The sequence below is a fragment of the Megascapheus bottae genome, chromosome 4 (genome assembly GCF_031878675.1).
Source record: "Megascapheus bottae isolate mThoBot1 chromosome 4, mThoBot2.hap1, whole genome shotgun sequence".
Lineage (NCBI taxonomy): Eukaryota > Metazoa > Chordata > Mammalia > Rodentia > Geomyidae > Megascapheus > Megascapheus bottae.
Window position 1 is genome coordinate 48,786,588 of NC_143512.1, and position 14,358 is coordinate 48,800,945.

At 36.5% G+C, this 14,358-nt stretch overlaps 1 protein-coding gene across 2 annotated transcripts in view; it reads right to left on the reverse strand.

The window, feature by feature from the left end:
• Nucleotides 1-498: 498 nt before the first annotated feature.
• The window catches only part of Cwc27 (CWC27 spliceosome associated cyclophilin), a 179,377-nt gene continuing 165,517 nt past the window's right edge, over nucleotides 499-14,358 (reverse strand). For both annotated transcript variants that reach the window (XM_090331865.1, XM_090331866.1), the window contains exon 14: nucleotides 499-797. In XM_090331865.1, the coding sequence (XP_090187991.1) occupies nucleotides 635-797 (163 nt within the window). In that variant the 3' untranslated portion in view covers nucleotides 499-634. The remainder of the gene's footprint in view (nucleotides 798-14,358) is intronic.

The window sequence follows — 14,358 nt, forward strand, 5'->3', positions numbered from 1 at the left end:
CCGCTGGCAGCGTGAGTCCTGTGTGTGAGCTTCTGCAGTTGCTGTGCTGAGGCGGGCAGGTGGTGGTGTGTAGTGGACCTGCCTGACAGTGAGTAGAGTGGTCAAGCATCCTGAAGCTATCCCTAAATGTGGCAATCTGAGACAGAAGTGTGAACATTTACTGAGATTTCCTTATAACTTAAAGCATGAGGCTATGAAGTCCTACTGGTTTGGTTATTTTTACATATTTATATGCACAATGAGGTCAACAATACTTACAGTTTTAAATTCTTACTTTATGCAATTTTTTATTATATTCCAAGGTTAATGCCAGGGAGGTTTCCTTTGAATAGTCTCTCTGCAAGAATTTCTTATAAAATTTTTTGAAAAAGAAGCTTCACATATTTCAAGGAAAATGGGCACATACAGGCTTGTGCAATCTGCAAATGGTTAACATGTAAGCTGAAGGAAATACTTTATTTCAGATTTAGCAGTATAAAAGGTCAATTAAGAAAAAGCATTTGCTTGCATCATTCCACAGCTTAAAAAACATACTGTCTTTCATAATCAGACAACAGGTTCAAAAATAAAATGGCCACTGTAAGGCCATTTATTGCTGGCATATTCCAGCATGTTCTGGTTATCATTTATCTTTTTATCTTCGTTCTTTTTTCTCTCTCATTAACTTCTTGCTTTCTTCCCTTCTTCTTTTATTCACTGGATTCCGAGGATCATAGATTTCAAATGTGTCTGAATCTTGCATGCTTGCATCTTTAACTTTTCTGCTTTTATCCTCAAACTGGAGTACATGTGACATCCTAAGGATGGGAGAGAAAGAGAAATAGTTCATGCACATTTAACATAGAAATTCCATATCCCACTGTCACTGGCAAAATGAGCCAGACCTGTAAGGTTATGGAACATCAAACACAAGATGGAGTTACTGTTTACTGGTCTTGTCCCACATGGAAGGTGATTTCTTGGGAAACACTTAAATTTGAAAAACGTGTCTGGAGTTTGCTCTGCTGGGTTGTATTTCTATTACTGAAATCTCTGCCTGGCCTTCACTTGAGGGTCCTCCCTGGTCCGAGGATCAGAGTTCTACCTTCAAGTGCTCGTCAAACTGTATTTAGAGAACATTCTTCTCTCTGAAAGAGCACGTGCACTCCACTAGGCTAAAGGACAAAACACCAGGCCATACCTATCTGATGGTTTATGTTTTAATAAGTTTAATGGATCAAAAGCAAAGATTACACTAAGAATACTCAATAGTGATATTCAGTTTTGGGATGGAGCTCAGTGGTAGAGCATTTACCATGATCCCCAGCACCACAAATTTATTTGTTGTGTGTGTATGTGTGTGTATACACATATACATATATACTCATATAGTACATACAAATATGCTTCTATATGTGTATGTGTGAGTGTATATACATATATACATAGTGTATATATACATACACATGGAAGCATATATGCTTACACACATATGTATTTATAACACATATTATAGAGAGAGTTTAAAAAAATGGATACTGAAATGGTGTTACCAAACTTCTGGAGAGTTGCTGGGTTAAAAGTGGTTCTGTTTCCCTACAAAAGGAAAGTAAACTTTTGGCATAACTTCATGGGATGGGCTGATTTTCTCCTCATACTGTTGATTACTATAAATCTGACTATCTTGCGTTCCTACTCCAGCAAACACTTACTAGTCTTAAGGTATCAACATGTGCTTGAATGTAAAGTGGTCATAAGCCAGCTAGCCTTGGCAGCTGGGAATGTGTAAGTGATTAGCTGAGCCCTCATTAGGAGGTGTGTGAAATCAATAGAGGAGTTGAAAAGATCAGACTTCAAGGGGACTTGATGAATTTGGAAGGAGAAAAGTTCAGTTTCATACAAACAAAACAAAATGGTTATGTCTTTCTACCAGTTAATTAAACAAAAAATTAATAGATGCATCATATTCATACTTTTCTTCATTACAATAGATAGGGCTAAACTGCATATATATTTTGCCTGATGCAGGCAAAATGTTAAAAGTCGTATGACTAGTTCCAAAAAACCACTGGTGCCAGGCTTCTACCTTGAGAGGTATTGATTTAATAGTCCTAGCTTGAGTCCTATCATTAGTAATAAAAAATTCCTGATTATTTAAAAGTGCAAAGTAAATATCACAGAACCAAAGTTTAAGAACTTTAGGAAGAATGGGGAATAATAGAGGGGTGCATACGATCATACATAGAAATACATAGGCCACTAATTCTGTTTGCCGTATAGAAGCAGAAATTTGGCAATAAGTGCCAGTAGAGATTCCTAACTCTTTGCTTTCCCCTCGCAATAGCTAACAAGGAATGACATTTATTTGCGGGGTAGACTGTCAATATAGTCAGATTTTGAGAAGTCCTAAAATGGTCTTGGGAGAGAAAGAAAACATTTAGTGATTTGCCATTTCTGAACACTGTAGCTGCTACTCCACAGAGTAAGTGGAAGTTCTCTAGCTCTTCCATTCCATTGTGAAAGCTCATGAATATCAGTGATAGATGACCTAAAATCTACTTCAATTCACAAGTGAAAAAATCACATTCACATTACTGGACTTTTTAATTAATAATAGGTGGCTACTTGTATCAGATTTGCATAAGTGATCTCAGTACAGACCCATGTGACAAGTGATTGCTGGCTTTTCCTTTCCCCTTTTCCCCCTTTCTCCTTCCCCCTTCTCCCTTTCCTTTCTTTTGCTTTTCCTTTCCCTTCCTTACTTTCTGTTTTTGTGTGTTGGTCGTGGGACTTGAACTCGGCTTGGGTGCTGTCTCTCTGCCATTAGAGCCAAAGTGCCACTTTCTGACTGCTGGCTTTTAAGCTATAGTTGCTTTAGTAATACTTCAAAAATGTATCCTATAAGTACTGCATGTACAAATAGATTCCAGAGTCTGATTTTCTTTTGCTTTCAATTTCCTACAGTATTTTAAATATTAGCTCCTCAAACTAAGCAATCTTTTAACTCCTAAAAAAAAAAAGGTTGAATGATTTACAGCCATGGTAACAAGTAATCACTTGGAAACTCTTAACTAGATTGCGCCAATTAATGAACACTCACTTAGGATTAAATGATCAGTGATATCACATCAGAACATACATTGCTGAATGTCAACTACCCAGCAACAGCTGCATACTTTTGAAAGTTGGCCAATTAAGTGGTAGACTCACCCAGTGAAGTGCTTCTGAAAGCCAGCCAATCAGCAACAGTGCATTTTGAATGCCTGTGATTCTAAGGCTAACTGAAGCAGTTCCTCCTGCCTCCCAAAACTCTACATGAGATCTGCAACCTGCTTTGCTTGGCTAGAGCTAGACTGATAACATAGATTGTTATTATTTAAATAATCGAGTTAGTGTTTTTATTTTTCTTCAGGTATTATAAGTTGGTCTTTCTGGCAATAAGAGACTCCTATACATATTCCTAGCTATTCAGGAGGCTAATATCTGAGGGACACGGTTCAAAGGCAGCCTGGGAAGGAAAGTCCATGAGACATTTATACCCAAGTAACCATTACAAGCTGGAATTGGAGGTGTAGTTCAAGTGGTAGAGCACACTGCAAGAGCCTTGGAAGAAGAAGATAAGGGGCAGTCCCCAGGCCCTGAGTTCCAGTCCTAGGACTGCCCCGCCGCACCCCCACGAGTTGGTCTGTTCGTTAATACTTCATATAATCTACACAGTTTTTCCCCATAAAGTGCACTCTAGAAATTCTAGGTACTGAATTATCACTGAGGAGAAACAAATTAAGAAGAATGTCAAGACTGTCCTTTTAAGGGTCCTTTACCAAACACGAGGGTTCAGCCTCTACATTCCATTTCAACAAGGTCTTAGCAACTTGCCACATTGCTCAGTGGCTATGTTGATATTTAACAGCAGGAAGGAGCTGGAATCACATGTTGCCCTTCAGAAAAATTTTATTCAGTACTCTGACATACATATTTTCTTCTCATTTGACCAAGTTATTAATGTATTTCCACATATATGTCATTCTATTTTAAAAATGATCCCATTTTTCCCCCAAATATAGTTTATTTTCCCTTTATAGTATCCATTTCAGGTAGAAATGGTCCACATTTCAAAAATGATTTTACCAGACTTTGTCAATTTCAAAACACAAAAAGACACCTTCCTCTTTCTGTGCCATGAGATAATCTTGCAAGTCTTGGATTTAGTTGGCTCTGGTGTAGGAAATAAAATCTAGACACGTGAACAGCAGCACAAAGTCGACAAGGAGAAACAGAGTTTCTTACAAATGTGAAAAAACAGAAAGCCATAAATTAAAAGAGCTGCCTGTTTCAACTGTTTGTTTCATACACCACTGCACTAAACAAGTCCAACATTTTGATTAATAACAAACCTAAACCCAGAGGAAAGAAGGGGCTATCAGCTTACAAACTATGTTAGATTTAATACCATAATACTTAGCATGGCTGGTTATTCTGCAATAATATTTAATCTTTAAGAGAAATAAAAGCATAATCAAAATGCTTCACCCATTTATCTTTCAACAGGCTTCAGTCACTTCATTTTCAAAAGGAAAACAAAACAGTTATTATGATTTTCAGCATAATAAACTCCTGACCTATGTGCTTCCATAAATCATAGACTGCACGAACTGCAAGCATACCGTGCGTCATGGTCTCCGGCGAGGATATTTCATGCAGACGGTGAGCACAGATTTACAGAAGTCCGCAAGGGACCGGGAGTTTACCTTCTCTGGCCTAGTAACACTGCACAAGCCACTCTTTGTCGGGGCACAGAATTGACCAAAGAAGAGCCATGAATTCTTTTGGAATTAACTACACACCAATCAGTAACATATGAAAATTTCAGAAGACAAAGACAAAAATCTGGTTTTGACTAATAAAAATTTTAAAATAGGCTCTGATTCTCAAATAAGAACATAGACTTTAATGAGCTACAGAAATACAAAAGTTGATATTTACAGAGGTTTGTGTTAGGAATTCTTTTAATGGAATTGTGAAAAATTAAAATATAAGTGATTCTTTACTTCTCACATATCTAGTATTTAAGGTTTCCACACAGCTGTGAAATAGATAAGATATGGATGTACTTAGTTTCCATAAGGAATGTAAGGAAGGATTCTCAAATTTTACAGTAAGTATCTCTATGCAGAGTTCTAAAGTTGAAATATATTTAAATTATTTAGGCTAATATTCTCTATTCACAAACTTCTGTATACTTTACTGTATTTTTGCACATTTCTTTTACATCATTCCTTAGGTCAAGAACAACTCATTACTTCAGTGTGATGCTTAAAGCTGCTTCCTATCTCACCATCACCTTATTTTCTTTCACCAATTCTTACCATTCCATAATTGCCTGGGGATAGACTGTGAGTTGTCTGCAGTGACATGCCCAGTGCCAAGTATGATGGTTTGTGATGGGAATAAAACTTGAGGTCGTCTGTGCCACCAGGTACTAGAAGATTTGCTAAGCTATACTTGACCATAATTTGAGAACAGGGATTGCCTTATTTTTAATAAACTATTCCCTGAAACATCTGCAGTCCACCTTCTCATGTCCCAGCAATGCTGACAGTGGCTCTTGCACTACACTCACGGCAGTTAATAGTGAGAGAACATTAAGAAAGAAAATGTTAATGGGCCAATGTTATGGACATGGTATTGGAGATATAAACATAAATACATAAACATAAAAATTTATGACTCTATAGACATATTTTATTACATAGATTAAATATGTATCTATGACATACAAACCTTCAGCTTAATTTTAATTATGTTCTAAAATCTAAGTGCTAGTGATTGCATATAAAGATTCCCTTCTTGAATACTAGTTTGTTAAACATGAAATTTGAAATATGATGTAAAAATCAATGTTAATAAATTCTTTAATAAAAAAAGAAAAATCAGCATGTCAAAAAAGGGTAGGTCTAGAACCTTACCATCAAATGAGGCCAAATGTTATAAATCATATGAATAGTTCCAAAAACCACTAGTGCCAGGCTTCTACCTTGAGAGCTATTGATGTAATAGTCCTAGGACAGAACAAACATGGCAAACATATTTTGGAACTGCCTACAAAGCAAGAGACAATAATCAGAGTGTCCACTGATAGAGCACTACAAAAAGCTTCCCTTATTTGAAAGCAGCACTGTGTGAATTGAAGGAGGTAGGTAGGAATCATCCTCATTTCTTTCCTTGGGCAGTGCTAGGGATCTGCCAGCACTAGAGATGTTTTCCAATGCTAGAGACCCATAGAGCTGCACAGAGCTATCTGCTGAAGTAGGGAGGGGAGGTGGGTGAGAAGGATGGACGTAGAGCTGGTAAGATGCTGACCAGGGATTTGCTTGAATGTCTGTAAACTTTCATCTTATGAAAATAGATTTAACTTCAGGAGTAAGTTGGAAATTAATCCAGGGCTAGATCTAGAAAGGGAGATAAAAAGGCAGATTAGGTAGTTCTTATTCTAGAGCATAAAATCAAAAGCTGTGGTTATAAAGGGACACAAACGATGTGTTGTGTGGCGCCCAGGCTGGCCTTTAAAGCAATTCCAAAAGAGAAGTTCCAAAAATGTCTTGAGCAATGTGGGCACATGTTTGGGAAAAAGCTAACTTGAAAAAAAACCCCACACATTAATTTCCTCTATAAATTTGTACCCTTTTATTACCTTAAATTACTGCTTTCTGGAATCTCAGTCTCACTTTCTCCTTGTTCTTCCTAAGTGTGCATGCCAGGTAAGACTCCATTCAGTTGGAAATCCAACAGGGGCAGAATCAAAGGCCCAGGGCCCCCGGCGCTGCGGGGACTTGTCTGGCCATCTCCTTTCAAGCATTGAATGATCACAGATTGCCTTGTGATCAGTGATGATCTCCAGGTCTTTTCTGCCATGTGTATGTATATATATATATATATATATGTATATATTTCAAAAATGCTGTAAATCTAGCCATGAAAACCCTTCTGGTTTAAATCCTTTGGTGCAATGTCTACATAAGGAAAGTTAAATTTCTTATGCAGCTTCTGTAATCTGGCCTGTGCTCCTCATTGCTCTCCTATATCATCTCCCCCTCCCCTTACATGGTATGCTCCAGACATCCCCAATTCTTTCACTTTCCTGAAGAAATCCTGTACTCTCCTGCCTCTTTCTGCCTTTCCCCGCCCAGGATATTTTTCCCCTTCCTTCCCTTAACTGAGGTAGCATGCTCTCCTTCTCCTTCTCTAGCAGCATCAAGCCTTCTTCTGGGCTCCCAGAAAACCCTGACCATAGCTCAAGCTTTGTCTTCCTCACGCTGTAGTGTAATTGCTGCCGTCCTCGCTAGGTCATGTGGACTGTGAAGAATGGATGTTCTGTTTAATTGGCCTTTATACCAGCATTGGTCAGCAATATTTGGCAGGAAGAATGCTCTCAGTAAATGCTTATGATACGTGCATATTTCTGGGAAGCTAGTTACCTCCAAAACCTTTGGCTAGACTATTGGGTTTTGTTCACATTTCTCCTTGATAGTAGTAATACATTAATTTAAAATTATTTAGCAACTATGTTTACAAATCTTTAGTTTTACAAGGGATAGACGAGGGATGGGGGAGAATGATGGAAGGGGAAACTGATCAAGAAGCATCAGACATTTAGATGGGCATTTTAAACTAAATTCTTTGTATAACCTTCTGAGGTTCAGAAAAAAAATCCAAAATAGAGAATAGGCTAATACTCAAAAAGCTGAAGCAAGGTATTTTCACCAGCACTGAATTTATGCTATGAAAATCTAGCACTTCCCTTTCTTAAATGGGCCAGGAAAAGTGCTTAAAGAACAGCGTCCACCTTGTGTTTGCTTAGTTCTGGTGAGGGGAAGCATGTAGTCCCCAGGCAGGCTTCCCTTCCTGGGTTGAAAGATCTTGCCGCTTTTTGAGAACAGCATATACAAAATTTGTCATACCTATAATTTGTGTATTGTGTTGACAGTTTCTCATTTCTCTATTAAGTTTGAATTCTTAAAAAACCCAATTAAATAGTCCTTGGTTACTACTTATGTTTGTCATTCTATGTAATTCTCTGAATTACAAACTTAAATGATCTGGTTTAAGATTTTTGGTGGAGATGGCTTAAAACAAGATTTTTACTTGGAACACAAAAGTAGCCCACTTTGTTTTTAAATAAAAAAACAGCAAGGCCAAACAATTTTCATGTGTTGCCTGTATTTAGTTCTTTGAAAGCACTACACTGTTCTCTATCAGAGGCAGGCTGCAGCACACCTCTGTCCATGTCATTTCTCTGGAGTGCTTGGCTATCTCCTTCCCTGGTAGATGCTACTGGTCCTTTCAAAGCCCAGTCTAATTTTTACTTCCTTAAAATCTCTTCTGGCTGCCCTGGGCCTTAGGACATGTTCCTACCTTTGAATTTCTGTAATATTTTCTCTAGAAAATTGTGGGATGAAGTTGTACCTGAGTTTCAGTAAGTTTAGTCACTGAGTGACTGTAGGGCAGTCACATTGCTTCTCAGGGTTCTGCTTTCTTGTCTGTAAAGTTGTGCCTTATTTATTTCACATTGCTAACTGAAATGATGAAAAGCCATCATTCAAAACTGTACTTCTGCAAACAGCAAAGGGTGGCTTGAACATTGTTCATCACTTCAGCTTTCATTGTACTTTGTGTTTTATTCACTCTGAGCTAAAATGAATGCTATCAACTGAATGGATTAAAGATCAGGATGGCTTGGAAACAAGTTCAAACAGGAGTGGGAGATGGTTCAGGCTTTCTCCTGTGGCTGCCTTTATAAAATTAATTAAGGTTAAATGAAGTACAAAGGCCAAACTCTCCTCTAAAAGCATCATCATCATCATCATCATCATCATCATCATCATCATCATCATCATTTGCTGCTTAACCAGGGTTTTAACTCAGGGACTCATACTTGTTCAGCCTGTTTCCTCTGCTGGAGTTTAACCTCTTGAGTCATACCTCTCATTAGAAATTTGTTGGTTATTTTGGAGATGGGGTCTTGAGAACTTTTCTGCATAGACTTGCACTGAACAACAGTTCTCTGGATCTCAGTATACAAAGAAGCTAGGATTATAGGTACAAATCACTAGTTCTTGGCTCCTTTATTCTTAAAACTAAAACTGTGTTGATTACTTTCGGTTGCACACTTTCTCATTTTTCTTCTATTGACTCTTATTTAGATTCTATTAAGTTTAAAGAATAATTATAAACCAGGCATAGTGGCTCATGCCTGTTATCCTAGATACTCAAGGAGACTGAGATCTGAGGATCATGGTTCAAAGCCAACCCAAGAGTTCATGAAACCCTTACCTCAAATGAACCACCAAAAAGTGGGAAGTGGAACTGTGGCTCAAATGGTAGAATTCTAGCTTTAACCAAAAAAGCTCAGGGATAGCACCCAGGTCCTGAGTTTAAGCCCCAAGACTGGCACAAAAAAAGGGAAAAAACCCCCAATAATTTTAAAATAATTTGATTTTCATAAAAAAATTAACTACACTATAAGCAGAAACATATTACTTTTTGATCCTAATAAAAAGTTACAGTTTTTTTCATTTACATAAAGATTCTGGCAATTCTTTACTGTTTCTTGATCATTAACATTTGGTAAAATCAGATTCTTCAAAGAAAACTGTAATTTTAAAGGGGTTATTTTAGAGTACTGATTTTTAGGTATTTGGAATTTTTAGGTATGAAGTACATTTTGCAGACAAGCAACTGAGAAGCAATTGAAAGACACAGATATCACACTGAAGTCAGCTTTCCAGTTTAGTCTTGAAAATGTAGATTCCCAAATATAACTGATGCTGGAATAGATACTTATGCTTCTAATGAAAAACAAACACCTTAATAGTCTCTGGAGATTTAATAAAACGATGCTAAGAAACATTTGGCACCTGCTATAAATAGTTGTGCTACAGAAGCACAATGAATGTTAAAACAAACTTGCAGTTAGTTTGAGTGATTAAGAATAGTTAACTTTACTAACCCCAAACATCATAACTACTTTTTCTTTTATGAGTCAGTTCACTATAGCCACTACATTTTTGTTGCTGTACATTTTACACTTTCCAGAATGTTTACAAACACCAATTAGATATTTTCATTTCTTTATTTTAATCATCAAAATGTACTTTTTAGGTAAAAGTCCTAAGAGATTTAAAGTTAGGGCTTTTCTCCATCACTGAATACAAATCTTAGTTCTTACAAATATCTAAAAGCTTCTTTAGTAATTAAGAAATTAGAGGGGTTAAGCACCGGCACATATGAAGAAAAGAAGTGTAAACTTTTTTTTTGTTTAACATAAACTAGATGGCATAGACAATAATAACTCATATGAAGAGGCAGGGACAGATAGACAAAACAAGAATGACCGCAGAGATTAAAGTATGTTTAAAGGAAAAAAAAGACTTCAAGTCCAGTGGAGCAGAGTGCATAAGGTAGTGAAGCCTGAGGAACCAGAGACCCGAGAAGAGAAAGAAATGAGGAAGAAAAGTGAAGATGAAGGAAAGACTTAAAATGAGCAATACAAACATTGACAGAAAGGAAACAGAAAAATGCAGGCAGAAATGATAGCTAACAGACAAAAAAATAAAACAAAGAAGAAAGATCTAAACACGGACAGGAGGAAAGTGGGAACACAAATTTAAAATACTTCAACAAACAGAAATAAGTAGAGGGAAACAGAACCTTTGGAAAGCCAAGCAAGTATGAAAAATAGACACAGACTTTTGGAAAAAGAAAACAAAGAAGAAAAACAGTGGATTTTCTTTTACTGTTCACCACTAACATGGAAAAAAAAAATCTCCTTTGTTCTGAATTTTGAAGGAATGTTAATATTGCCCCCTCAGTTTGGGGCTTTGAAAAGCCAACTCTAAAAAATGCCTTTTGTTTCCCTTAGTTAAAAAAATTACATTATAGAGTGTCTTTAGTAAACAGTATTGTTGGGCTAAATGTGAAAGATATAATTTTTAAAATATCTCTAGCAACAGGGGAATGCAGTTTCCTGCGTTCATGCTATCTAACTGCTTAATACTCAGCAGGACACAGGTGGAAAGATTTAAGAGGCTTTCCAGAATAGATCTGCAATATACATTCTTACACCTGCTTTGGACCAACTGCTCCGCCAGTAACATGTAATCTATGGCCATTGGACTAATAGCACCACACAGGGAAGACAGAGAGTTCCCAATCAAAATGGCCTGGTAAGCAGCTGGAGTGGATGTCTGACTGGCGGCCTCTCTCAAATCAGGCCTGTGAACAAAAAACAAACTTCCTTAATGTGACAGAAATTTATTTCAGGGCAAATTGTGAGAAATCACAGAGTCAATACAGAAGAGCTTTCTTCATCCAGAAGAAAAAGAGCAGAAAAAGAGGTGACTTCAGAGACTGGCCAGAGAGCTTAGAATTAAAATAATCACTATCCAGGGTCAGCAACTCTGACGAGGACCTATTTATAAAGAACCACATTGGTCTTTTGAAGGATTATTTATAGTCCTGCATAAAATGAACACTAACTGGGGAATTTGGTCTATAATCATATTCTGTCTTGCTTCATTTTATCAGTACCTTAGAACTTGGCCAAGAGAGAAGAATGGAATAAAAACATTTACATTTCACTGAGCTTATTATTCTATGGTCTCCACAGTGATGAGACACTTCTGCTTTACATTTAAATTGCATTTGTAGGGGGAGTTTCTACAAGCATCTTCCTCCAGCTCCCACAATTTCTATTTTAGTTGTGGGACTTGAACACAGGACCTGGGCACTGTCCCTGAGCCTCTTTGTGCTCTTCCATTTGAGTCACAGTTCCTTTCACTTGTGGCTTTTCAGTGGTTAATTGGAAATAAGAGTCTCATGGGAACTTTTCTGCCCCAGCTAGCTTTGAACCTCAATCTTAAGATCTCAGCCTCCTGAGTAGGTAGGTGAGATCCACAGACACCTGTCCCACACTTCTTTAAGTAGAAAAGTCAGTACTTATTAAGGAAGCATTACTGTTCACTAAAAAAAGAAATAAAGCTCAAATTTGTCTTAGAATATTAAAAATTAAGTGAAAGCTAAACAGTGTGAACAATCTTGGATTAACTAAGAAAAGGTCACTAAATGGTCAAATATTATAGAAATAGTATAAATTCCATTCATCATCATTACAGATCTACTGACAGTCATCAATTTTAAAAAACAACGGTAACATCAAAGATGAAACTGACAAAACATTTGTTGGCAGTGATTGTTCTAGATACTTTACCAAGCTTTTAAAAAGAGTTTCTAATTCAATCTACTAATTGACCTACCCCAAAAGGTGTTATTCCCCCTCAGTTAATGTATGAGAAACAGGGACAGATGGGTTATGTAATTTCTCCAAGAACACACAGGTACTAAATTTTCCAGTTTGATTTTAAATTCCAATGCTCATACTATTTTCTATTTATATTCCCATGAAATACTGTAGGTAAGTGATGCTGCAACTTCTTGTTCAAGTTAAAGAAGCTTTTAAGTAACTCTGAATTTTAAGTGAGTATCATTGAAATACAAAATTTATATGAAATCTAAAAGCTTCTAAGACTTGAAAGGGGCTAGACAATTTTTGAATTCCAGGTTAGTGAAGTCCTGAAGACATTTGTTTGGGTTTATTACTAACAACAACCATTCTGAATTAGAAAATAGAAAAACATGAATGCTAGCAAGCTAGCTCAGGGAAACAGCTAAGTGTGAATGCCATAAATACTGTCATATTAGGTTGTATCCTATAAGCTAATAATGCTTTTTTTCTTAAACATACAAAAAACCAGAGAACGTGATGAAATTACATTCAATGATAACTGATTAGAAACAGAAGAAAAGATTCTGGATGTAAATAGATTCAAACTATTGAGCTCTGTCTGAATGGCTATTTCTGAGCTTTTCACCTTCCTAGCTATGAGATCATAACCAGGCTAATGTTCCTGTGCCCCAGATGTCTTCCATATAAAATGGACATAGGAAGAGCACTTAGCTTGTTGGTTGAAAAAAGATCAGTGTTTTGCAAATGTTCACAGAAGTTACCTGCTTGACATAACTTTTATTTCTATTTAAAAACTCAGCTCAAATCTACCAGTTTACTTATCATAGGTCAATGAATTAGCTGTATATAAAGAACTGCATGAAATTCAAAAATATTGAAATTATTCCCTGCATTCTCTCAGACCACAATGGAATAAAATTAGAGCTTAACACTGAAAGTCACCATAGGAAATTCTGTAATTCGTGGGGACTGAACAACACATTGTTGAATTACAAGTGGGTCACTAAAGAGATCAAACATTTATGTTATTTAACAAAAATGAATGCACAAAATATTAGCTCCTATGAGACACAGAAAAATTTATAGCTCTGAATGCCTTTATCAACAAATTGGAGAAATCTCACACCAATAATTTAATGATGCACCTTTAACTTGAAAAAGAGCAATAAGCCAAGCTTCAACCCAGTTAATAGAAAAAAAAATAATTAAAAGTAAATCAGAAAAAAATGAATTAGATTCCAAAAAAACCATACAAAGAATAAAACAAAGAGTTGACTTTTTGAAAAAATTAACAAAATTGAGAAGACTCCCCAGTAGATGAATGGATCAAAAAAATGTGATATATATGAACAGTGGAACTCTATGCTTCCATAGAATAAAGAATAACATTGTCCCATTTGTAATGGGAAGATTTGGAAAAATTATATTAAGCAAGTAATTCAGACCCAATGAAACACAGGCTGCATGGTTTCCCTTATTTATAATAACTAGAACATGCCTAGGATATTCTTAGCAGGGGTTTATAATGCTTCAACAGCATATAACCATGTAAAAATGATGCTTATTGAAATGAACTCCAAAAAATGGAAACAAGTTGTGAAAAACTGTACTGTTTGCAGTTCATTTTTCTTCCCCCTTCCCCTTTGGTTTATTCTGTAGCCACTGTTGTGTATATAAGTTTATCTGATTTGGGGAAGAGAAGGGAAGTCAGAGAAAAGGTGGGGCAAATGGCAACTAGATTCAACTTCCATACTCACTAGACAGTATATTGGAAATAAACTTTACAACTTGGGGAGGAAGGGAAGCAGAGGGAAGGGGTAACACTGTTCAAAAAGAAATGTACTCATTATCTTACTTACATAACTATAACTCTGTATATCACCTTTACTATAACATTTAAAATAAAAATAAAACCCTGCACATTACTCCTACATTTAACATGACTACCTGTATAATAACAGAGACAAGGACTGGGGGTGTGGCCCAAATAGTAGATACTTTCAATATCCAGTACCTCCCGTTCTCCTCTCTCCCAAACAAAAACAAAACCAGAGAGGAGAAGTGGTATTATTAATTCA